At 43.5% G+C, this 26,743-nt stretch overlaps 1 protein-coding gene across 1 annotated transcript; it reads left to right on the top strand.

The window, feature by feature from the left end:
• Positions 1 to 2,506: 2,506 nt before the first annotated feature.
• On the top strand, positions 2,507 to 26,329 carry LOC128275176 (metastasis-associated protein MTA1). The gene is made up of 13 exons (XM_053013590.1): positions 2,507 to 2,636; positions 6,297 to 6,458; positions 12,477 to 12,584; positions 22,314 to 22,528; positions 22,701 to 23,021; positions 23,101 to 23,289; positions 23,411 to 23,680; positions 23,760 to 24,106; positions 24,196 to 24,458; positions 24,602 to 25,264; positions 25,347 to 25,474; positions 25,544 to 25,659; positions 25,761 to 26,329. Exons 1-13 carry the CDS (start codon positions 2,609 to 2,611, stop codon positions 26,296 to 26,298), a joined length of 3,348 nt encoding a protein of 1,115 aa, XP_052869550.1. The 5' UTR covers positions 2,507 to 2,608; the 3' UTR covers positions 26,299 to 26,329.
• The last annotated feature ends 414 nt before the right edge of the window (positions 26,330 to 26,743 follow it).

The following is a 26,743-nucleotide window of genomic DNA, read 5'->3' as shown; positions in this document are numbered from 1 at the left end:
GCCCAGCGCTCAGTAAAACGAATGGCCGCATCGCCGGATTGTGGTTTGGCGAGCGGTGCGTGCGGAAACAACATCGAATGGGAACCGAAGGCAGGGAAAACGGCGAGGGCGTTCCAATTAGTTCAATGATGATGGAGCTTCGGGCTAAGCCAACGGTGTCGGTTCCAAGAAATCAACTGTAAAGTACAGGGCAAAGCGTTTGCTGAAAAGGCAGTTTTTTTTCGTTTCACGTCAATGTCGCAATGCCCTGTGGTTGCAAAAGGGCCCTGCCAGTGGAGGAAAACTACACAAAAACGGTTCTTCGTGTTACGTTCCGTGTTGATCGCTGCCGCGTTTAATTAGTGATTGGGGGGAGCGGTTTAATAATAATTTGTGCCCCTTTACTTGCTACAAATATGCGTTTGCTCAGTAAGAAAGTGTCTATAATCCGAACGCAGCAAAGCGGTCCAACCGAGAATCAGTTGATCGCAGTGAAAGATTCCTCGGAATCACTAGGTCCTAGAGCCAGTCATTTGCAGTGTATTGTCGTAAACACTCTCATACACACACATACATATGTACACTAATATGCATGTATTGTGAAAGTACTTACCGGAAGTGTGGAAAGGCACAAATTTGTTCATCCGAGAGGTGGTGGTCTAAGGGCAGTAGTAGGCAACGATGATAAGGTAACAGTAGAAAATGCGTGAACGAGAAGTGGCAGAATGGAAATGCGAGGGGGGCTGTGGAGGGATGGGTCATCGAAAGTGTTGTGGTGGTAGTAACACAAATAAATAAGTGACGAGCATAGCAGTTAGAACAGAGAGTACCTCCGCGGAATAAACCGAATTAATTTGGACCGCTCGCCCGGAAGAGTCTTTAATGCGATTTCTTGAATTGACACGTGTGTTCGAAACAATCCTGTGGAAAGTTTCTTTGACCTTCCCTTAACCATTTGCTAGTATTTTCTACCTATTTCTATATGTTCAACGAACGATCGGGTAAACGGAAGAAAAAAAATCCGTTATCCTGCTCATCAGCACTGTCACGATAGCATTGCTGTCTACCGGTCTCCTCGTAGACCAGTAAAATAGGAAATGGAGTGCTATTTAAAGTGCATTTTCCGACGATCGTAAAGAGCATAACTGACCAAAATGTGAAAAGTCTTTTGGGAGAGTGTAATGGGTACTCTTTGATAGCTTTGAGTGGCTCCTTGTGTCCTTGTGGGAATTTGAGGTGCAAGAAGAAAGAATAATAATTGTTGGTGGACCAAAAAAACGTGATTTGCAATACGTGTGACGTGAGCAGAGGTGAACGCATAAAATTCGACAATTGGCCAAGCAAGGTGCTTCGCTGCCATGTCACATTTATGGCTGTGTGCGTGAGGAAGATACCGAGTGTCTAGTTTGCGCTGTTTATTACGTATTGTTTGTTCGCTGACAACGGGTTTTAGAGACAAGGGAAACTTGATATAAAGTTTCGCTAAAAGCAACTGATGTAAAAATATCGAACCTAACACATTTCCTGAATTAGTTTTCCCGTAAACCATAGAACATGCAAATGAAGACAAAGTAAAACGGAACATGTGCTGACTAGGTTTCTATGGTAAAAAGGCTTTTTGAAATATTGAGTAAAAATGTGCATGTAATATGTTTTGGCTGAAGCGAAATGTTGAACAAAACAGGTATAGGTACAAATAAAAAAAAATCCACACCGTGAAATAAAAAAAGTGATTGATCTTTCTTGACTTCAAACTGCAAACAGTCGAAGTAGACGGTGTGTTAAACAAAAACGAAAACGTTCCAAATCATGAATATGAAACAATGTTATATTATTTTATTTCAGCATTTCTCAGCTTCTTCGCTTGGAAGACAACCTGCCCGTTTTGCATGTGAATAAAAGGTGCATAATTGAAATCGGCATGTTATATCGCTGCTCCCATGCAACATGAAAACCGCGCCGTAATTCGTTAAATTCGTTGATAAGTGCAAAGTATGCGATCTTTCGCGGGCACGTGTGTGTGTGAGTGTGTAAGTGCGGGTCAAATAGCGAATGAACGTATCCCGTTTTAAGCAGTGGAGCTTTTAAAACAGGAAAAAGACACTACTCAAACTTTTCCTGCAGTTTCGTCTTCACCGGCATGGTTCCATGAGTCGTTATTTGCTCGACCACAACTAGTGTTAATTTTCCACAAAATTTTGCGAATTGGCTTTATGTGGTGCTAGTGTGATGCGATGTTTATGTTGGATCTCGTCGAACAACCATCTTTAGGAGAAACCGTTTGATTGTTTCTCCGCGGTGTATGATTATCATTGTCCTGCCTGGAGCACCGGCTACTTTTCGTTGAACACCAGCACCGTTTAGCAGTAACGTAGCAAAGAGTTCGCCGAAGGAGAAAGCGAGAAACCGAGCGTATGGTGCTGTAATCCGTGGGCCAGAAAAAGATGACAGCGTGACACCGGAGCCGCTATCAACTAAGAACGGCTTTAAAAAAACGAAGTGAAGTAGAAAAGCAATAAATCATTGGCGAAAGTAGTAGGAAGGTTGCCCCCGGATTGAAACGGTGAAAAAGGAGCGTGCGAATAAAACAGAGTGCGAAAAAACAGGTCTACAAACAACTGCAGCAACTATGACAACTAATATGTATCGTGTCGGAGGTAAGTTTTATAGAATATCGTAGAAGGTTGTCTCGAAATAAACTTTGTTTTAACTATCACTAAGTATTTTGCACATGTTTGTGGTGTGAAACATCGAAACATATTCAGAGAGAAATAAAAAAAGCCACTTGTATCTTGTATTTCAGTACTTTTTATAACGAAAGACAAACTCTAATAACATGTTTATGATAAGATTGTCCATTTCTTAAACTTAAATATGAGAACATTCAATGTAAGCGATCATGTTCAAAGGCCAATGTGGAGGAACTCCACACACAAATTCAAAGTTTGGAGTTATCATGACCATGATGATGTTTGGAGTTTTTTTTAATCATGATCATACCAGATCACACACATCTTGGATGGGTTGTATCAAATTTATGGAGCTTTGTTGGGAAATTTTTATGCATTCATCATTATTTATTGAAGTCTTAAAAAATAATAACTATTTACAAAGATTGTTTAGTATGTCGTTTTTTGGTTTGCAAAACACAACAAAAATTTGAAAAGGGAGTCGTCAACGCGCATCGTTGTCAAGCAGCTGGCCTGGGTTCGATTTCCGTAACCGACGCGACAGATGGGATGAAGCGGGGCCAAAAACCTCACCCATAACACCACAGCGTTACAGTATGCAACTGAGATTAACATTGTCTCTGTTGCAGGTCAAGACCGATCGGTGGTTGTTGCCGGATAAGAAGAAAAATAAAGCAAAATAGTATTACTTCAATAGACTTGAAAAAAAATATACAAACAAATCAACAAAAAGTAGAAAATGTTCGCCACTTAACATTAGAATCTCTTGTCAAAACGTTAAGAACAATTGTCAAAAAAAATTAATAAGTTTGTGATGACTGTCCATTACAACTTTCTGAAATTTTGTGACAAATAACAACAAGGAACAAGACAAGGCAAAAAAAGAAAATAAACATCAAGTAGTAGCATCAATCAACAGATAGTGCACGAAATATGAAATAGGTTGAATTCGACTAAACACGAATATAAAAAATGTTACCAATACACTGGTAAATAATGATGCATATCTTTGTCAGTAGAACGACGAGTTCGAGTTTAGTTCAATAGTTCATTGTTCATCGAACGTCATTAATATAATTGAAAGTCTGATAATAATGTTAAATGGCATTTTGAAGAACACCGAACTATTCCGTCTTTGCGTCAACTTTCAACATTATTTACTACAGCAATTAAAATAACATCAAATTCCTCAGTAAGAGATCACCAAATAGATGGAATGTTTTCTCTTATAGCTTTACGATTTGTTTTAACATCGCTTTGTTTGATCACAATTACACCACGTTTGTTGGTCTCTTTACTTCACTTGCTCGATATTGAAAACATAGTAAAGCCCATTCATGTCTTTCGAATGAATAGACACAATATTTACTTCAAATAAATATTTTACTGCTGCTTGTGTGCTATGCTATGCTTTAAGTACGTGACAATGATTTGATATTGAATTTGGTGCTGGTGATGAGGTGATTATTGTGACAACTTTATCGCTTTATTGACGTTCTTTCATGCACCACTCACTAACATGTAGTAACGGACTAACAGCAAATAATCTTATTCAAATTAGTAATAGCCAGTTAACTGTTTGCCATCTTCTTCCGATAATGCCAGCCAATACGTAAAGCAAACATCAATTACGGTCAATGTATGCTAGCAAAGTAGAGTGGATCAAAAAGAGAAAGTTCGTGTATAAATATAGAACAAGCAGATGCAATTTTGAGTATTTCGCACCCTAAATAAGTACGACACCTTGATTGGTACGGTTCTTGCTTTTTCGTTTTAATCGGTTTCAGGATCGTAATCTAATTTTTGTATCTATAGTTCGTTATTGGGATTCGTTAATCATTGGCACACTACACAAAAAAAAAAACAAACATAAATATTCATCGCGACCCTCCCCCAAACGCTAAACGAAAACATTTTATTGATTAGTAAACATAAAAAAGTTGGGTTACATGTCTTTGGCAGAATCCGTTTTGATCGAACGTTTCTCATTGTGTTGCAGTTCTTTGATTAACCTGTTGCAATTTTAGTTTCGAATGCTGACAGTTGCGAAAACGAAAAAAATCTAATCTCCGAATCACAATACTGTTTATTAACATAGCCACTGAGGTGGAAATGAGCTTCAATGAAATGTGCTTTTGATGAATGAGTTGACGACCTACCACTTTCGAAATAAATTTTCCATATTTTCCAATTTTCTGCAACCAAAATTATATTTTATACATAAATGTGAAGAATCTACCTTTCAAATAAAAGTTCAGTCAGTATCGAAAAATATTCAGCCGTTTTTGTTTTATAACCAAATGAAAAAGTGCACGCGTTTTTAACCATCCTGTATATCTACTCTTGTGGGGTTGATGGTTTATCTCTTAACTTATTCTTGATGTGCTAAAACCATGTAAAGCTAGCCTTCTAAGTCAGTATTTTTGAAGAGCACGACTAAGAAGAATCGCGAACATGTTTTCTAGAGTTCTGAACAACAAGAACGTGTTGATGATTCTGAGCCATGTTTGGCCATGTTTAAATGTAACAAACCGGAATTTTTGCATCGATATGTGACAATGGATGAAACATGAATTCGAATCTCTCCCACATATACCGTATTCACCAGATTTGGCTCCTAGCTGTTCACAGATCCAAATACATAAATACTCACCGTTAAGAAATTTGACTCGAATGAATGCGAATGCGGTAACCTCTACCGCTGAAACTGAGACCTATTTTGAATCTAAAGATAAATCATGCTACAAAAAATATAGCCAAATATGGCACGTTTCGTCAGTAAAACATTCACAAAACTCAAACTCATTGTTATATTTGTAACATAAGATGCATTTGGTGTAAGAAACGTTCATTTTCACGGTCCGTTGTTCTAAGATTAAAAAAATGGTACCATTTGTATTAAATCTAGTTGGCGTATTTTATTACACCCTTAAGCTGTCTTAAATAACAGATTAACAGATTAGTAGTCTCGCGTTTTAAACTTTTCTTTCACATAGTAAGGGAATATTTAGATTATGGTAGATATGCGAATTTCTTGCGCTAAATCGTACCCCATGATTCATCATGATATCTGTGAGATTTACACCAAACATGGATGGAGTTGCGTAAGTAGTGTGCCATTTAATAAACGATTATTGAATCTATGTCTGTAGAATTTGAGTTGAATGAACTGCACAGTGAAAAGGAACAAGGGTTGTGGTACAAGCGCAAGAAATTGGTTCCCCATTCACCTTCTGTATAACATAGTTCACACGAATGATTCGTTCTTCCGGTGAGAACCAAATATCGTATCACTGATTCGCATCTTTGTCTACCTTCCATGATTTTCACTGCCTGGCTAAGGTGATTGGGTAAATAATAAGCTGCGAGATAGATAATAAGCGTGATACACTCAAAGATACACACTACTTACGGTATGATTTCATAATAAGCTGTGTTATGCATTACGGCATTTAGCCGTCTTTCTTGTGATAAAACAAAGACAAAATAATTCAAGGCTAACAAACATTGCGTGATAATTGTTTGTTTCTGTTTGTTTGTAAAACTATAAACAGTATTAGAAATTAAAAAAAAACGAGGTTTTTTCCTTTTAACATTAATTCTTATGTCTCATTTCTTATATTATAGATTATGTGTACGTGGAGATGTCACCAATGACTCCGTACCAGATTCGGCGCATTGAAGAACTAAATAAGACACCGAATGGCAACGTTGAAGCAAAAGTTATGTGTTTCTACCGACGAAGAGATCTTCCGACACCCCTTGTGCAATTAGCTGATAAGCACCAAAGTAAGTTTTTTAAAAGTGTTCTACAAGATATCAAACTATTTATTAATCGTTTCATACAACTTATCCATACTTTCATGTTGCCTTTTCTTCAAATTTTAATTTTATTGGAATAAAGTAAACAGCATAGAAACGTTTTTTTTTTATCTTAGAAGACATCGGGCCATATTTATAATGTAGAAACGTTGTTTCAATGAGATTTTTGCAAGTTTCACGTTTTCATTTCAAAATTTTACAACTTTCATTTACAGGTAGTCTGTGTACCGTACGCAACGTACGTACGTTTACGTTCGCAAAGAAGTTTTGCACAAAAGTCTTAAATGTTGTACAAAACCCTGCTCAGACGGTTAACCGATTGGCGAGCCACATTTATAGACGATTAATGTACTCCATTCAGTGTTTTTAACTGAAGGACAAACATCTATTTGACCGGTTGCATTACCTTTGAGGAATACCATTTAAAGAAATGGGCCACGCTTGCTTTCGTTATCAAATGCTTCGTCGGTAAAATTGTCTTTTTTCATCTTAGAAGAACGGACCGGGCCGTATTTATGTCGTTAGAATGTTATAGCTTTTTAAAAGTCCAAAGATCCGTTAGGGTTTCCGGCTTTCGTATGAGTAACAGAGTAAACATATTAATTTGTTACCTGTAACTCACGTATAAATGTTAAGTATTTTATTAGCATCGTTCAAATCCTTTATGTGTCCTTACATTCATTTAATTGTCCTTTATGTGTTCCTTTTCAACAGATGCACAGGTTCATTATCTTGTGGTAAAACTATTGAATGTGGGGATATTCGGTATAGGTCAAGATAACACCTTTCATTATGTTGTATAAAATCTGCAGTTCAGATTAAGCGAGGATTTTGGACAGAAAGTAACCTTTAATTCTTATTTAGCAAGGGTGAAACAATGCGATTACGATCCGATGCAGACACGTTTAGTTCAATCGACACTAGGAAGGACGATTTTTAAGGATCTTCTTATGCATATGGCAATCATAAAGTTCTTTCAAGCTAGCTAGTGGAGCTTGATTGTCAAACACCTTGCTGGTCGAACGGAATCTGTGACATAGTTTTAAAATGGTCAACGTCATAGCACCACCTTTATCGCCTATCGTTTATCAAGACACCTGAAGTCCTTTACCACGGAGTCAGTCTTAATTCACGCTTGGGATTTGTTTTGTTTTGTTTGCTGTTCTCCAAAAGACAAACAACATAAAAGGCAACTGATGAGAGTATAGTCCTTAGATAAGGATATTTTGAGATGGAACGTCCCGTTGAACCTAAAAAGTCTATCCCTAACAAAGAAGTGTTAATCAATAGATATGATTGGAGTTAAATTTCTATGAAATTGAGTTCAAATTGCTATTGTGTACCGCATATGGGTTTTATCGCAAACTTTTGCTAGAAGTGTGAAGTTGTTGACGAATTCTTGACATCCTAAAGAAACACCGGCACGTGTCCGTTTTACGGGTCCTTACTTCGAGAAACTGTCGGCGGAGGAGGGCAGTTGCAGACATCCAATCACTCAGCGAAATAATAAATCTGTTGAATGACAGTTTGATTAGATCGATCCGTGATCACCTGGACGAGCGGATCTGTGTTCGCTACTTCTCGATTCTCGGTTACTAGTTAAGGTTACTTTGTCCTTCCTCTACACCACTACCTAGTGTTTCCTTTCTTTAACGAATTGCAAATATTATGTTTACAGTGCCCCGTAAAGCTCATGCTCAGCATTCACTCAGTTTTTCATACCCATTGGCACTGTACGAGACGTGCATGCTCCTACAGAATAAACCATGCAGTTAAAGATGTCAGAGAAACCTTTAAAAATGATTCGCCACCAAAGTCAGTCGTGCGTCATCATCTGTATGGAAAAGCGCTGATTGTAGGTAAAATATCCTTTCTCGCTGTCGTTTCTCCCTTTTCCGTATGCACGACCACTACTCGCGAGAACCAACATGCATCGCGTCCTTCGCGTTGAGTCGCACCGCCACGGGGTTTCATTATCCGTTGTGAAAGCTCGTACCGCATCGTTGCTAGTTCTCGCTATCTAGCTGTTCTCCTACACAGATCCGATCCGTCGCCGGTCCGTGCGTGGGTGCTGAAAATCCAATCCCATCTCCTGTCTGTGTATGCGAAGGGCAGCGGCTGTCTAGCCTTCGCCTAAAACTAACCTCCACGCGTATGTGTGTCGCGATCCTCGTATGTGTCTAATGGATGCTGCAGCAACGCGCGCCCACCACACACGCTCTTGGTGCATATAATTTGAAAATTTTGCACTCAAAATATGTTTATATAAAAGCACAATCTTCCGCCAGTTTGCAGCAGGACGCCAAAGGACTCGGAATGGGTGACGGAAAGATGACGGTGCTCTCATCCTCGAACACGCACGCTAGGCCAAAACTAGAGGACACTTTTGGTGGTGAGGGCGATCCCGGCGATGGTGTGCGGTTGAACGATCGAATTCTATTCACCGTTCGGCGTGAGATGCATCACATGTGTGCACTTTTCGACCAAGTTCCGCCTGCATGTATATAGCTTGAAACAACAACGACAAAGAAGTGAGGTTGTGGTGGATATATAAACGTGGCTCCACCACCGTGCACGCATCCGTTCTCCCTGGTGGACAGTAGTGTATATTGAAACCAGAGAACGCATCGTGGATACCTCCGTCCTTCGTCCCTGGTGGGGATGTCGCTTTCGTTGCCGGGGATGTGTGTGCACCTCGAAGCACTCGGATTTTGAATTGATTTCGCGGAAATGTTTCCGGGCTGAAACGATGCTGCGGTGGTGCATCCTTTGTGGCGTTCGATCCAGCGGCACGAGCTCCCGGGGCACGGTGCGTCGTCCGTTCCGTTACCATCAGAATATTCTCGAAAACGTTGGAAAGCTTCGTGGCCTCGTCCAAGGTTTAATCAAAGCGCCTAGGATATTTTAACCCAAGCACACACCACACTGTGAAGAGTGTGTAAGCGTGTCTGCGGGTGTGTGTGATGTTTTTAGGGGTCAATATGGGAGGAAGACGTAGCGTTGGGGGTGGGTGCATACAATTGTGCGTGCAACACTGCGCGTGGATTTGTGACCGTCGAAATGATTCTGCATCTGCAGAATGTTGTCTGCATGTTTCTATTAATTCACACTGCGTTTGGGGTTTTTTTTGCCTCATGAATAATGTTACGGCAGATGTATCGATTTAACGAACATATACAGACAACGACATTCAAACCGACAAAAGGGTGCTTTCTTCGCCAGTAGCCATTAGGCACGGTTGACCACAGTAATTTAACTTCAACTCTTATGCTATCAAATATAATCGAACAAAAAATGAATCATTGAGCAAAACACCAGCCAGCATTTCCATGGAAGTTGGGGCTGAAAGTATGCAAATCTTCCTATGTGGTGAAGAAATCAGCGGAAAAAAAGATAATTCAACTTTTTAAAACTCAGAATCACAACGATAAGAAGTAAAGCAGACGCAAAGATGTCCTTATGTCTTTATGACTGTAGTTGAGTCTTCACCATGTTTCGAATATGGGAGGTTTCGAGGTATAACCGTAGTGAAATACTGGGGTGTTTTATAAGTTTTGCGGTTCAATGTCAAAGGGCGCTGTTACTAGCCTAATTATTTTATTATATTGGTGCACTCTTCATATGAACGTATATGTATCGACGTATTTTTAACAATTAGTAAAATCAAGTATCGTGAAGACATTGATTTTTTTAGGGTTGAGAAGGTTGCTGAAGTTAGAGGTGTACGTACAAGCATTGAAGACGATTCACGTCAAGGACGTCCAAAAACAGCAACAATACCTGAAATCGTAGAAAAAAATTAAAAATGTCGTGCGTTGAAACTGCTTTTCATCAAATGATGACGTCATAACAGTTGTGGAATCGTATTTTGCAGCCATTCCAGATTCTTGCTTCAGGAAGGGAATTCATAAATTGGAATCTCGCTGGAACAAGTGTATTGATGTTCATGTGTCTACTGAATGATAAAGTGTATTTCAAAGCATAAAATTGTGTTTTTCTTATCGAACCGCAAAACTTATTAAACAGACTGGTACCATTCCCTTGTTCCAAATTAGCTTACTTAGCGGAAACTTTAAAATGACACGGCCAGATTGGCTTGCATCATGCAGTCTACGTCGAAAGACGTTGAATATTATTGAATATTGACGGTTAGAAGAGGAGTTGTGTTTGAAATGTTCACTAGACGTGTATCACTTGGTTTGGTTTTAATTTTTCACTCTTCAATATGATGAACTAGACCTTCATTTTCATACACCACGGTTATTTTGCCCACTGTCTTCCCTTTGTAGAATAGTTTTGCATTATCCTAATTAAAACACATATTTACGACTATCGTGGGGTTCTTTATTCATTAGTTTACAAGATTTTGCTATGTTATAAAATGAGAAACTTGGATCGTCCATAGATCCGTCTACGCTGCACCGATTAATCCGTTTCTATGCGAAAGAGGGCAGTTTAAACACCTTAATCTATATATATAAAAATGGTTGTTTGTCTGTCTGTCTGTCTGTCTGTACCGCATTTTCTCCAAAACTACTGAACCAATCCGCGTGAAATTTTGCACAGCGTAGTTTTGTGACCCCGGATTGTGAATAGGAAAGTTTGACCCTCCCACGCCTCCGGGGAGGGGGGGCTCCCATACAAACGTAACGTACCGTAACGCCCATACGTTACGTCCAAACGTTTCAAACAAATCGAACCAAACTCGGCAGGCGGGAGTTTTGGGGAAGGGGAAATGTTCTGGTGAATGTTTGAAACCTCTCCCCTCTTTACAAAGACCCTTTTTGTAAAGAGGGGAGGGGTTTAAAGGGAGAGGGGCATTAACCCATACAAAATCTGGGTTAATGTCAGCAAAGCTCGGATAATTTTCAAGCAATTTCAGCCAAGGTGGTGCGAGTTTTGTCATGTGTGCAACGGGAAGCCGATCGGATACGTCACCGGGAAACGGAGGAGTAACGGGAGGCGGGAAGGGAAATTGAACGAATACGTCACCGGGAAGCCCGATCGTTTGAAAAGTATGAGTAACGGGAAGCGAAAAGCGAAGCTGTTCGGATACCCCACCAAGAAGTCCTCTAAAACGCCTCCCAATCGAGAAATAAGGATGAAATGAGGCGCAGCGACGCGCGCCGGGATCTGCTAGTAGCACATAAATTTTAGTACAAATCGGCTCTGTCCGTTCTATTAATAATAAATAAGCTGAGAAACAAAATAATGTATTGTAAATTCGTCATCACGCGTTTGTCACTCATACCTTTTGCAAACATCACGTGACGTATTGCTGATAATTAACTAAATCTACTGTAGTTGCAGTAATACCGAAAAAAAGGAGAAATCCATATGAAAAAAACTGAAAACTTCAACCTTCAATGTTTACCTATGGCTGCAAGTGGCTGTTCCATTGCACAGATAACACTAAGCTGTCATTGAACCGTCATAATGTGATCTTTGGAAACCTTGATCTAATATTCGACATTTTAAAAATGTACACATTATATTCATATGATTGAAATGTTGAAAACAATTGGTTCAATCTAGTTTACTGTAATAATGTCAGTCTCAGTAGACCATTCTTTGTTTTTCTGGGCCCATTCGGTTTGACAGTCTTCGCTATTCTTTCTTATGTTTATGAGAGCATCGCTCGAGGCTTTCGCGATATCAGAACCGGTAACGATACATAAAAGACTTTCTTTCTTTCTTTCTTGTTCTTTCTTGATGGATTGCTAATCTCTTTCTTCCTCATCGATAGATGGTTGTTGAAGCACGACCGAATGCAACGAATGTGGAGTCAATAATTTGTAATGTTTCTTTTCAGCATTCCCAATCCCATTCGTGCAGAATCCCAATCGCATTCGTGTGTTTTTCTGCGCTTTTGGTCTGAATTTGTTTAGGTTAGACATAAGAAAAGGGACCACTTACTTTTAGTAAAATATCTGTAAGGTTTCATAAAATTTCTAATTCTTCCTCATTCTTTCATTCATAAAACAGTGGCAACATCAGAGGACTCACCGGTGGCGATGAAACTGAAGAAGATGTGGCTAAAGACGCCTGTTAGTGAAGAACAAGCAGCCCAAGCAGTACTGGATCCTGCGTTAGGTAAGCTTTCATTTCATTTGTTCAATAATTTATTTGATAAATAGTTTTTGGATTTCAGAAAAATATATGAAAACCATTTCGTCATAATGGTCAAATCATGATTTCGAAACCATAATCGTGAATATTTTCAATAAAACCTTTCCTTTTCTTAATAGTGGATTGAAAATTTGTACAACTGAAAGGATTGCAATAAATTGTTCTTTTTGTTCGTCTATTCGTTGGTAACGGTTAGAACACACACACTATATAATAAATTGTAAAGCAGATTACAAAATCCTTAATATAATGTACTAGTCGTATCTCTCGCAAATTTCGTTCCATCCAAAGTTGATGTTTGGAACAAAATAGTAAATCTTCAATAGCAAAGGTTGTAAGACTCGGTGTTCTGTGTATGACATATGATGTTCTAAGAGTAATCTACTGAATAATGACAAAGATTTCCATTTGAAGATAAAGTCAAACTAAGCACCATTGTGTATTGGTGTGTTAGTAGCATTTGTTACATAAGGTTTCTACCGAGTTCGAGCTTGGTGCGCTACTATTGATGGTTTCTAGTACGACTATTTCAAATAAATGCGGCTGCTGTCTACTTTTATAAATATTTGACGTGCACTGACGGCCGCCCTTTGCGTTGGGAAGGACGGACACCGGTTCGCTTTTATTCTTTAGAAGATGTTGGGCCGTGTAAAAGTTAGCCGCGTTTTTCGTCGTGTGTCGGATAGGTGCTTTGGAATGCTTCAATGGTTGAATGGAAGAGTGGCATTATTGTAAGCTGCATAAACGGAACATTGTTGTGTAATTTGTTTTCTTCATACTGTGGGTGATCTTTTTGAACGTGAACTTGAACTATTTTGATTGAAAAATGCAATACAATCTGTCCAAAATCAGCTTTCGAAAATGACAGGCACATGCAAATGGCTCCAAAAACATACACATTCCTTGCATTGACCGCAGTGTGTGAATCGCACTCACCAAAAACGTAATTATCGTTCGGGTTTTGTGAGTGATTCAGCTGTTCGGTTAATCCTTGCCGGTAAAGCACAATAAACAGCAGAACAAGGATTGCGAGAACCGTTTTGTTAGGTAGAGTAAACGGTCCCAAAGCTAACTGCTGGCGAAAATTAGTTTCATTTTTAAGCATCTCTCTTGAACGAAAGCCTAGAAAACCATGTAAAACTGAACCGCCGCGTACTTATCAATTCACCGGATAGCGCCAGTGCTTAGCATACACTCACACATAGGCAGTGCCTCCCATTGCAGCTACTACTACCACCCAGCGGTAGCGGTATCCTTCCAACATCGACCCTTCGCATCCGGTATTCGGTGGGCATCAAACCCGTTTTGGAGCCATTGGTGTACATTTTCATTTCGAGTTGTCTTTTGCAATATTCTCCATCAATGCTCATAGTTCCGTTCCCAGGTGTTCCGGGAGAGAGCAGCCCGGAAGACGCGGTGAAATATATCGGTGGCGACGGTTTTCCCCCCTTTCCAAACGGCCACCGTCACACCAGTTCTCTGTCGCTGTTTCGCGCGAAGTGGAAGGAAACTGATGTCCTCTCCAGCCCACCGCTATGGAACCGGTGCTCTGGCGGAATCCTTTGCTGTACGCACTCCACAATACGTGGAGCTGAGCCGAGTTGTGTTTGTGTGTGTGTGTATGTGACACACACACATACAGAATACGTACAATTTTAGTGAAGTACAGTTAACCAAACGAAACTCGTCCGCGGACCAGTAGTTCGTTGAGCTTAGCTCATCATGCCGACATCGCGCGGATCCCTTCATGTCCCGACCGTGTTTTGCATATTGCTGCTGGTGGGACACTGTGGTATGATTTCAACACTCTCCAAGGCACCACCCACGCGCAACCCCCACAAACACACCCACCCTATTACCATCATCGTCACCCGACCTGCGACCTTCGCTTCGTTCCTTGTGCCGTTCATAGCAACTGCACGCCGCCCCAGCGTCGTTGCCTTCACCTCTTGTGTCACCACCCACGCGCCTAGCACAAATTTTCCCAATTTCATAGCCCCGCGATGAGAAAGGAGTCTCCCTCTCTCTCTCTCTCTCTGTCTCATCCTTTCTCGTTTTAGTTTTTTCTCTCCATCTCTCGCTCTTTCTCTTGTGTGCTTTGGCCACTTCTTTGATACGCATTGCAATCACCCCCGCTCCGTATTGTAATCCCTTACACGGCCAGGCTGACCGTCCGTTTCCGTTATCCTTCCTGCGTGTTGTGAACTCGACGCTCTTGGTCCGCGTGTCCTCTGCGTGTGTGTGTGTTCGGCTTCCCGGTGGCAATTCCGAACCCAAGAAACCCATAGGCTTTAAGCTTAAACAATCTCCCGCACGTTCCGGTTCCGTGTGCTGTGTACGGTTGCGGGGGAAAATACTGAGTTTCGAATAAATTACATTCGCCTGTTCCCGCCCGGGTCATACGCAAAGTCCCATGCTAAGCGAGGAGAGCACTGTGCCACCTACACTCTCGGTTGCTCTTTACGTCGCTCTCAATTTGTACGCTATTTCTCACTTTCTTTCACGCGTTCGCTATTTTCTCTCGCACTCGGCTTTCCTCCTGTACTGTACTGCTTGGGCACTAACACAACTCGCGGCACGAGGAGACCTTGGCTGCGTAGAGAAAATTGGATTGGAAAGAAAACTAAATCGGAAGACCAAAATGAGTGCTTCTGAGGCGAAAAAATGAAAATGTGCCCAAAAAACGCACTCCCTGCCGCGTACCGCCTAAGACCAATCGATTTACTTTTGGTGTGTGAACGTGAATGACCTTTGCAAGGGTTGGATTTGAGGTTGTACAATGTTCCGATAGCTTACACTGTTAGGTCTTTGACCCTCTCTCGTTTTGTAGCAATAGGTTTTGTATTTGTAGTTCTGTGCATCCACAACGGTTATTGAGTTGTTGTTCAACTTTCAAATACCGACATTATCTATTTGCATATATTTTTTAGTAGTGTTTGCGAGTGAAAGTTGCACAACATCATTACCTAAGCGCGATCCAGATATGCTGGATATTTCATTTACTTTACGGTTAACACTGAACCAAGCTTAACGTTAACCAAAAACGATATTAAACTGTTTATCAATTATTTTTACAATTTTGCTTCTTTTTCCGACTACCAATCAACAAGTGTTGGCATTTAATCGGTCACACATTATCAATAAAGTAAATCTTAAAAAAAGGATAGATGAAAAACATAAATAAATAAACAACTAAAAGAAATTGGCAAATATTAAGTTATTTACAGAAATAAAACATTTAACTTTCGCGACAAGTTCTTTTTCGATTTTCCTTCAATCACCGAACTAACGTTATGGGAAAAGTTGCGGACTGATTGGTTGAATGAATGATGTGGCCTCAGCTTCCAATGTACCGTTCTAATGTGCCAAAAATGCTGCCTTCTAAAATAATCTGTTTTGCTTCTCTATTACTTGATAAGTCAGATCTGCAGTGCGAAGAGTGCGTACCAAGAAAACGGACTTACTTGTTTTCTTTTCAACATCGCTCTAGAGCGGGCCATCCGGGACTCTGGATTGCAGGTTTCAGGGTGATCATCTTGAAGTAAAGGACCACCGGAGTCCTGGCTTATGCTGATGGATTTGGCCCCGTATGTGTGGAGGGACAATGAAGCAGCCACTATAACATCGAGCTGTAGGCAATGTACGATGACCTTACTGTAGGTACAGAGTATTCGCCTCGTTAGGCTCCGGTGGTCTGCTCATGTCATAAGAATGGCGGACGATGAATCAGCCATTGGAGATGGCGGGATTGCATTTACGCCGATGCGAGAATTGCCGGTTTGAAGGCAGCTGGCAGATGAAGGTTGTCAACCGCTTTGAAGGGAGTCTCAGGTGCGCAAATTTTACTGAACTGTAAAATTCAGTAAACAGTAAAATTAATAAAAAGTAACAAAATAATTGGATAAAATTGAAAGCAAAAATATTCGAATATTCGACAAAAATGTGTGTTAACGTATAAAAACAGTATTTGCACAGTAATATGCCAGTCCACCAAACGCAGCTAATGCACCAACCCAACCTTCCAGCGATTCTCACAGCGGAGCAGTAAAAAATACAACGAACGATGAGCGGATGTGTCTAAGCCCGAGACAGCAGTAAATGTTAGTTAGGGCCAGAAGTTAGTGTCAGATCAACCTCCTGAAAGCTAGAAAATTAAGCAGGCTCTTCGTTTTCAATTGTTGAAAACCCGTTTTTGTGATTCCATAGAGGCCTAATTGTATACGAAGATTTTGATTGAACGTCAAATGTATGTCGTATCGTACTCGAATATTTATCAAAGTTGTTGGCAACCGCATGAACGGACTAATCGTCCGTTTCAACGGGTGCAGCGAAGTAATCGTTCATGTTTATTTTTGTTTTAAAATTTCAAACTATACACAGTCCTTGTAATGTGTCTTTGTTGACTTACCTCACCATCTGTACATAAATGTTTGCGTACATTTAAAAAATGTCCATTGAAAATAGTTTCCACCATATCTGTTTCCTGTGTGACCTGGTCGCCAATTTATTGGAAACTCGTAACTAAGCAGGTATTGTATTGAATAAACCGAACGCTAAACAAAATGTCATCTGTAGCCTGCTTCGACTCCCTCGTGGTTTGTGCGGCTCACTGACAGACCGTCTGTTGAAACCATCGCTATCGGTTCAGCACCGCTGTCACCATATATGGCACAGCTATACATATTTCTGTGCAAATTCCAAAGGCTAATCAGCGAGATTACAACAGATACCTCGTATAATGCGGTCTTTCAGGTAATCAAGCAATAGAAAAGAGTGCCGAAAACCCTATAAGCGAGATAATACTGATGTACTACATGACGTCTTGCTAAACCTCAGTCAATGTGGCGGCATCTAGTTTGTTAATTTCGAATTTAAATCATCCATTTCACGCCAGAACGTGAAGCTGAAGTTGAACGGATTGTTCGGAACAACAAAATACCTTCTCTTGGAACAAAAAACAATGATGCGTTCCTAATGCTATCATTTTGTTACGAAACACAGCTTATTGTTAATGATAGATGAATAGTTTGCTGTTTGTTCGCTTATATTTCCGGTGTCCGAATTAGAGTAACAACACCGCCGCACCGCAAGCCTGTGCCAGGACATGCAAATCAAACACAGACTAGCGACGGTGCGCGGTGGTATTGGTGGGACATTTTTTGCTCTCCGTTGCTATGCTAGTCGATGGGGTATATAAATCTTCAGTAGGCGTCGTCGTCGGTAGGAAAGACGTATCCTCGGCGGATGGGAGCTCAGCTCGCGAAAATGAAATTTCCCGGAACTCTCTGTTGCTGTTGCTGGAGGTGCGGAACCAACCAAAAACTCGGCCTGTGTGTGGTGTAACGGTATTTTGATATTACGCTTCCGCGTAGTCCCCTATATTTTCCGGACACACAAAAACCTCTTTCGCCATGCTGCCGCCGCGTCATCAGACGGGGTGTCCCTGTAGGGTTTCGCCCTCTTTATTTGTATGTAGCCCCCAGATCGCTCGCCACCAGGAGTTGAGTCTCTGGGCCAACGCCTAATACAAGAACGCCTTTTCGTCATCGAAAGGTTATGCGGTTGCAATTAAAAGAATGGGAGAAATTTCATTAAATATTGAGCAGCACCCCCTTTCCTCAGCGCCCACCGCGCAGAAGCTTGACCGTGGCCACTGGGTTTTTTTGGCGGAACATCTTCAATCGCACCTCGTCACCAGAGACCAGAGGCTGGGTCCTTTGCTATACGCACCAAATGAAAGTTACGTGAAATTGTAGGCAAATTTTTGGGGTTATAGTTTGCACATCCACATCCTAGCATCGCTTGCCTGCGACCCAGCAAAAGAAGGATGAAACCCTCAATCTGCCCTGTGTGTGTGTGTGTACTTCGTGTTTTTGTTTTTTTGGGGGTTTTGAGGGTGGTACACCCTTGCCTGTGCGCATGCATTCTGACATCGACATCCGGTGGTGGTTTTCTGTTGATTTTTTTCCTGCTCACTTTTTTTTTGCTAGCAGCAGCAGCAGCAAAGGAATTAGTACCTGAAAAGCATACTAAACTCAAATCTTGTCAAAACATTTAACATTGTTTAACAATATTTAAGTTGCTGTCTGTTTTCATTAGTAAAAACAACACTGCCTCTGTTAGAAACAGGCGTTAGGAATAGCCACAAACTTAACTTCAACCGAGAATTCCAATCCACACCTTCAGCGAATCGGCAGTCCTCTCGGGAGCGGATAATATACAACTCGAGAACACGCCACGGTTGCGCGCGGGTTGCCACGGAAGTCTGTCAAACTTTTCCACGGGGGCGGCGACCCCCCGCGCGACAGGAGGTTCCCGTGTGGTGGCCAAAATCGAATTTCGTTGAAACTGAAAAGCGCACCACCTCGCCGCCACACGCCTCTTTCCATCGGCCCGAACGTGGACGGCGGTTTTCAAATAATACTGGGGAAAAACAAAACAAGTAAGCCAGAAATATATTGCTCATCAGTTTGAGCTCTGGCCCGGCTAGCTAGCTGGCCGGCCGAGCGAGCGTCGCCCCGCGCCACGCCAACCTTTTCGAGACTTCGGAGTCGGAAGTGCTCGCGATGCTGTCGCGCACATATACATATATACATATAAATTTCGATAGAAAACTCCCGGTCCAGCCTACCGCCCGCGTCTCCCTTCTGGTCGGGGCCATCTCTACCAAGGAGAGAGAGTTGGGGGGGGCACCGAGAAACCGAGTAACGCAAAGCGCAAATTTTTGCGCGCCACACATGACCCCCGGAACCACCACTCCTGGTTCCGCTGGAAGCGAAATTGCGGAACCGGCGAACGCGCATTCGTGTGGGTGTGTTCCGTGTGCTGGTGCTGGTAGTTCGCTAAATCAAAAAGCGCGGACCGCGACGACCGCTCAGGTGGGTGGTGTGCGGCCGAGCCGAGCTTGAGCTTCGGAGTAAGGAAACCCGGCCGTGGCGTAGACGAGAAGCGGCACTGGTTGAAACGATGGTACAGGAAACGATGTCGCAGGTGCGGGCGAACTGTGTTGGCGCACGGGAATCCGAAACCATCGCAGGACGACACGATGACCCACAGGAGAGCAGAGGGCGGAACAGAGGCACTGGATGCGTAATGGTGTGCGTAAACAAAACGCACATGAACACACGGAGCACAGCACCGGCGAGTGCGGGTCGAAAGCTCGAGGAAATCTTTCTACCAAGGAGTGAGCGAGAAGCCGTGTGTGTGTGTGTGTCCGTGCCAGTTCGATCCTCGCCAGTGCAAAAATGCGCATACACCACCCCCCGCCAAAGAACCCTGGGGTCTACCTTGTCGGTGGACAGATTTTCCCATTCCCGCTTGCGTCTCAACCGGAGCATATGTCCTTGGCAAAGAAATGGGAGATGGATAGAAAACAAAGGGTTGACTGACTGACTGACGGCGTTAGGTGCGCGGGGGAGTCGAAACTTTTCGAAGAACACCGCGGGACACGGGATAGCTTTAATAACTTCGCCAAATGTCTCGACCCCTTTGAATTGGAACGGCAGCTATTTCCTTGGAAATGGAAAGTGGCATTTTCTTATCGCCTTCAACCCATTGTCTCCTCAAATGTTCACGTTCTACAGTTTCTTTTCCAGCAATTTTAGAGGTTTGCATGAGTTAGTGTTGGCGTAGGAGTTCCCGTGGACCGTCCCAGCTGACTCTACCAAATGCAGGAAGAACAAGCAACTCCAGCGAAGACATTTAAAACACTCTTTGATGGCGCAATACTTTGCATCTTTAGCTTAACTTTAAACAGAACAAATCACCACATAACAATGTGTTGTGACTCTATTAGTTGGCCATAGAATGAGGAATGTTGGTTGATAAAAAAATATAATTTTTCCGCTATAAAGTCTCTGTTGTCTCGCATTATAATAACTGATTTGTATGGCATTCGTATTGAGACACATCGCGCACGTAGTCATTTTCATGAAAACGTCAGCCAGCGGCTTCTACTCGCGGCCTTCTAGATTGGTTAGCTCGCGAGGGCTGTGGTGGAAGTAGGCATACGAAGCGAGGGAGCTTTCGATAGTTAACATACCCGGCCACGGTGACGAGTGCTGCAACGAAATACATACATATGGCCGCACCAAATACGCAGCAGCGCACATATGCAAGACTTGCATGTGTCTTTGTCGCGTGGACTTCATTTTGGACAACTCCACGGCGCGCACCCCCGAGGTTTCAGTAAACGGACAGAACACGTCGCCAGCACCACCGGGGAGGGTAAAAGTTCGCTCTCTGCTGCAACTGCTGCATCCAACGCAAGAAGAGCCTCCGAGCCCCGGGAAAGCAGCATAAATCGATATTCCGTCCAAGCTGGGTATTTGATGGTGTCGATCTCCGGCACATTGCTGGCGGGGCTTGGTCACCCTACCTCTAAGCCTGACTGCGCGGTCGGACGAGGTATTATCAGTGACGTGTGGCGGCTCGCAGCAGAAAACGAATACGCGCGGTAGCACAGCAAGGGGAGCCGTTTCAATATTAGGCGGGAATTGATAAGACTAAACATACCAGTAGCGGGGCTGCCGCTCGAAATGTACTAAAAGTTCATGTTATTCACCATTCGGGACTCTCTAGTAGAAGCTTCAAGCATACGCTAGATGTTGGCCTTGTTGTGGACCCGTTTAATATGGTGGTGAACGCAAAAGTATGTGTAAAATGTGTAAAGTATCAGCCTAAAAAAAATGTTGGTCTTAGGAGCCAACTGTTAAGAGATCCTTTACGGGAGGGAGCAAACATGAAGACACAAATGTTAGTCTTTTGCATAAAACAGAATACCAATATATGTCCCTTCGATGCCTTATGGCTAAAGGGAAACTTGCTCTTCGTGTCGCGACTGTCTTTGAAAGGTGTTGATGTAGGACTTCACTCATGAACAAAAATGACCGCAACTTTCGAAGTTCTTTGGACGGCGGATGGTATGGTGGGTCGGCATGGCAAGCAAACGAAAGGGGTGGTTGGTGTGTCCGTGTGTGCTCTCACTCATATCCAACGGAGGCTCGAATGCGATGATGACGCGTACATGCATGAAATTGATTGCATGCATGCTTAATTAATACGGACGCCTTCCGGTTGTTTACGGTGATTTCCAAATCCGAGGACCGAGGCTTGCGAGGCTAGCGATAACCAGCATGCGCCCGTGTCCAGCTTGATGTTTCGAAACGCGTGAACTGTGCGCGTCGAACAACGGATAGATATTTTGCTAATGTGCTAATATTTTCCTTGTTTCTTTTTTAAAATATCCGTTTTATATCAAGTGTTCAGTTTAACAAAAACATGCGAAAAGAACATATTCACCAGCATACGATTACCCGTTTGATTCAATATTTGGGTAGTTGGGAAAGTTTATACGGAAATACATATACAAAAAAGTGTTCAATGTTCAACCAGCTTACAAATTCCAATTTGTGGGACCTGCGCCATCCTGGATTGTGGTCGGGCACCACCTTGTCGTGTACTAAAGTTTGACGATCAATTCCTATGCCTTTCTACAAACCGTTCGATGAATATTTCCTCCTTAGTTTTAATTTCGTCATAGAATATTATTTCACGTCTAATGAACTCCAGTAACTCTAGAGAAAAAAAAGGCTGAAAAATCAAACATCATCCCTCAGGGATGTGAAATATGATGTGACATCTTTCCCGACCGTCGCAATAAGTATTGTCTGCTTTCTTTCTCTTCTCTCACAGCTGCCCTGGAAGAAGAACGAAACAGTCCGAACAGTACCACGGGAGGCAGTGAACGCGGAGAGCATCTCAATCCGAAGCAGCGTCACCAGATGAAACAACGGGAGTTGTTTCTATCGCGGCAAGTGGAAACTCTTCCTGCCACCCAGATACGGGCCAAATGCTCGGTGACACTGCTGAACGAAGAGGAATCGCTGCTAAGTTACTTGAACAAAGACGTGAGTAGTAGTAAAGGATCGACTTCCAAACCGACGTTTGTAGCGTGTGTGCATTGCAGAGCGAGGAATTAGTACACACTCCGGAAATTGTGTTGAAACACACGGAACGGCACACGGAATCGTTGGAAAATTATTCAATTCCGTTTACATTTTCACCGAATCTTTGTTGCAGGACACTTTCTTCTACTGCTTAGTGTTTGATCCGACGCAGAAGACGTTACTGGCGGATAAAGGAGAAATTCGCGTCGGTGCCCGCTACCAGACAGATCTGCAGCACATGTTGAAATCAGGCGAGAAAGACGAGCGCAACTTGGACGAACTGGAAACACTCGTCTGGACTCCGCAGCATACGCTCACGGACAAGAAGATCGATCAGTTCCTGGTGGTATCGCGATCAGTGGGTACCTTTGCACGGGCTCTCGACTGCACCAGCTCTATAAAGCAACCGTCCCTGCACATGTCCGCTGCCGCTGCTAGCCGTGATATTACTTTAGTACGTATCAACACAACACACACGTCTCTCTACCCAATGCAGCAAAAAGCTATAAAGTGTATCGTTCTATCGTCGCCAGTTTCATGCAATGGACACCCTTCATAAACACAACTATTCGATAGAGACTGCAATGTGTTCACTGGTACCGTCTAGCGGGCCGGTGCTGTGCCGCGACGAGATGGAAGAGTGGAGCGCTTCCGAGGCCAATCTGTTCGAGGATGCGCTTGAGAAATATGGCAAAGACTTCAACGATATCAGAAACGACTTTGTGAGTAAATGGCACAGTACCTATCAAGAGATTTTATCCAAAAGCTTTATAGGGAAAATCAAAGAACGGGCGAAAATGTCCTGCAATTGTGTTTTACCAACCGCCCCGCCATCTTTTACAGCTTCCCTGGAAAACGCTCAAGAGCATAGTGGAATACTACTACATGTGGAAAACGACCGATCGGTATGTGCAGCAGAAGCGTGTGAAGGCCGTTGAAGCGGAATCCAAGCTTAAGCAAGTCTATATTCCGAACTACACCAAACCGAGCCCGGCCTTGATCACCAACAACAACAAAAGCATCCTGAACGGTAACTCGAACGGCAGCAATGTCGACATGATGTTCAACAGCAACCGGGCATGCGAATCTTGCGCCACAGCATCATCGTCACAGGTACTTTGGCGGGAGAGAAGAAAAGTCGAAGGCATTTTCTTCAAGTAAAGTGCTCTTCATTTTTATCTTGCCTCTGCAGTGGTACTCTTGGGGACCGGTGCACCTGACCAACCGGCTTTGCCAGAGCTGCTGGAACTACTGGAAGCGTTACGGTGGCCTTAAAGTTGCATCCCGATTAGCTGATAACGGCGAGGTCGACACGACGACGGTATCCACAGTCAACAACAGCAATACCGCTTCTCCGGTATCGCTGAAGAAGCGTAATGCAGGCAGTGATATCGACGATGATCTGACGATTGTTGCCAACTCTGGAACGCTCGGAACAACGGGCTTAACAATGGGAGGAGGAGGAGGAGGACCGGTAGCATTGGTCGCCGGTGCTGTCACTGCCGCGGCCGGAGGATTGAGTAACCATCGGCCGCATAGGTAAAGAATAAAAGTTTATGCGTGAAAAACGGTCTCTGATTGGCTACTGTTGTTGACGCTTTTTTTTCCTCCTTTTCATTCTTCCTCAGTCCGTCGTTTAAGTGCTCAATTGTGAACTGCGGCAAGGAGTTCAAACTTAAAGCTCATCTTGCGCGGCACTACGCACAAGCGCACGGCATCCAGATACGGTCTGGATCTCCACGGCCCATCATGAAAACACGAACAGCATTTTATCTGCACACGACGCTCACTACACGACTCTCGCGACGCCTCTGTCGGCACATAATCCGCTCGAAAAAAGCTGCCCGGCAGCCATCCTACGCAATCAACATTGCCAACGTGAAACAAGAGTGTATGTATTTTCGAGCAACAAAATCGAACAATGTGTTTTCTACTCAAAAGGCATCCTTTTCCGTAGAAGAAATGCTTTTTCCCTGATCGCAACACGATTCCAAAGGATACCGCAAGCTAATCTAGAAATTCTTTTCCTTTAAGTTGCTCAAACTGAAACGACGAGAAGTCCAGCTGAGATCCGGCGATTGCTTACCTTCCGCAAAAAGGAGCGTGGTAGCGTGACACACATCGCCAACCGTCTCGGTAACCCTGGTGCCACGGTAGGCGACTGGTTGCTGTTGACACCGAAGGACAAAATGCCAAAGCCGGAGGTGGTAGCATTTCCGAAACCACCGAAAGCACCGGACGGAACGCTGTTGTACGATCGGATACCAAATAAAAACGAAGACGCAGCACCGACATGCGGTAAACTAAACGCGGTTTCCGGAGGGTCTCCTGCAGCAGCAGTGCTTGGCGGTTGTACTGCAGCGGTTAATATGGCGTCCACCGTCGGTGGAGCACTCAGCGGTAAATTGGCACCATTGGTGGGCTGTGGCGGTCTGGCGGTTACTCCGATTGTTATTAGCAGCAACAGTAGCAACAGCAACAATACTTCCTCGTCAGGAGGAGCCTGCACAGTAATGGCTCCATCTGCTGGTGGTGGCGGCAGTGGAAACAGCGTTGCTAATCTTCATCCCACAACACTGACCACAAATAGCAACTCTTCCAACAGCAGCAATAGCGTTTCCTCTTCAACCACCTTATCCGCAACGGGAGGAACCTCTCTGAAGCGGCGAACTTACGAGGATTCCAACGGAGTCGACGGTAAGTGGTCACAAACAAAAGTAAAACTTTTTTGTGCGTAACCGTTTGCCGTTTGCGGTTTTGGTGGCACGTTTTTACACAGGTACGATTGCCCCACCAGCGAAAAGACCAAACAAGGATCCAATGCCATCGCATCGTCCGACGCCCGAACAGTACGCGGCAATGATAGCCGCCGCTCAGTCGGCCGGCCAACCTCTTCCACGACATCATGTAAGTGCACAGTTATTTGCTGCATACAAAGAGTAATGTTTTGATTGTCACCGTTTTGTATTTGTGTAGATGAATGGTAAACCAAAAATTGCCCAAATGGCACGGACCGGTTCCGGTAGGAAGCAAGTTATTAGTTGGAATGATGCCCCGGATGACGTCTTCTACCATTCCACCAAAGCGTGCCGGTAAATGCCCGTTGTTGTCTCGCTATCTGTTTGAACCACGAGACACGCACCGTAATACTCTGATGATCGTACTTTTGATTGCAAATGTTTTTCATTTACAGCAAATTACGGCGCGAGATCCCAATGCTTGAACTACGTCGTGCTGCGAGGAAACCGTGGAGAAACTTACACCCCAAGTACTCAGCTATTGTGGCCGCATTGTTGCCCGTAACTCCTGCGGCACCTAGCCTGCCGGCACAACTCACCGCACAGCTCGGACACGCGGCGCAGTTAGTAGCCCATCCTACGGCCACCAACCTTAATCTTAATCTCAACGCCGCAGCAGCAGCCGCCGCCGCAGCGCTGGCCGGTGTTCATCCACTAGCTGCTGCCTCGTCGCTCACCCTCAGCGGGACATTAGGTAGCACTGGTGGGAGCGGCGTTGGCGGTAACGCCCCTTCCATTCCCAGCGCCGGTGGGGGACTCTCAACTTCATCCTCCTCCGCGGCTACCGGTACAGTTGTGATGGGTAGTGGTAATACCAACAACACAACCAGTACTAACAGTGGAGCAAACAACAGTAGCAGCAGCAGCAGCAGCAGCAGTGCAATCACTGCCGAGAGCAAAAATAGTGAACTGCAGGTTGTAATCCTAGACTGACCCGAACCGCCGAAAAACCTGCAATTTTCCGAGCACCACCAGCAACGTCTAACCCACCAACATCAACAGCAACAGCAGCATCGCGTGCAGCAACCGTCAACGGTAGCCGCGAGTCACCATCGCCAGCAGCAATATCATTCTCAAATCCCTCTTTCATCGCATCATCATCAACCGCAGCAAGACGTCCACGGTGTTGTGCCCTCACAGCAACAAAACATGCTACACTACAACAGTTCCCAACTACACCAACATCAATTACAGCAAGAACACCAACATCTACTGTTGCTTCACCATAATCAGCAGTGCCAACCGCAACAAAACATTGCGCAGCATCAGCCTCATCATCAGCATCTGCAACTGTCGTCTAACCACAGCAACTATCATCAGCACAACAATCTGTTCAATAGGCAGCATACCCAATCGCAGCAACAACCACCACATCCCT

This window comes from Anopheles cruzii, chromosome 3 (assembly GCF_943734635.1).
Source record: "Anopheles cruzii chromosome 3, idAnoCruzAS_RS32_06, whole genome shotgun sequence".
NCBI classification, from domain to species: domain Eukaryota; kingdom Metazoa; phylum Arthropoda; class Insecta; order Diptera; family Culicidae; genus Anopheles; species Anopheles cruzii.
The sequence above is the reverse complement of the archived record's forward strand: the minus strand, read 5'-3'. Positions and strand labels throughout refer to the sequence as shown.

Coding starts and splice junctions, on each gene's coding strand:
- LOC128275176 (XM_053013590.1), top strand. CDS start 2,609: ATGACAACTAATATGTATCGTGTCGGAG. Junction 22,529..22,700: donor TAAGTTACTTGAACAAAGAC/GTGAGTAGTAGT, acceptor TCTTTGTTGCAG/GACACTTTCTTCTACTGCTT. Junction 25,660..25,760: donor CATTCCACCAAAGCGTGCCG/GTAAATGCCCGT, acceptor TTTCATTTACAG/CAAATTACGGCGCGAGATCC.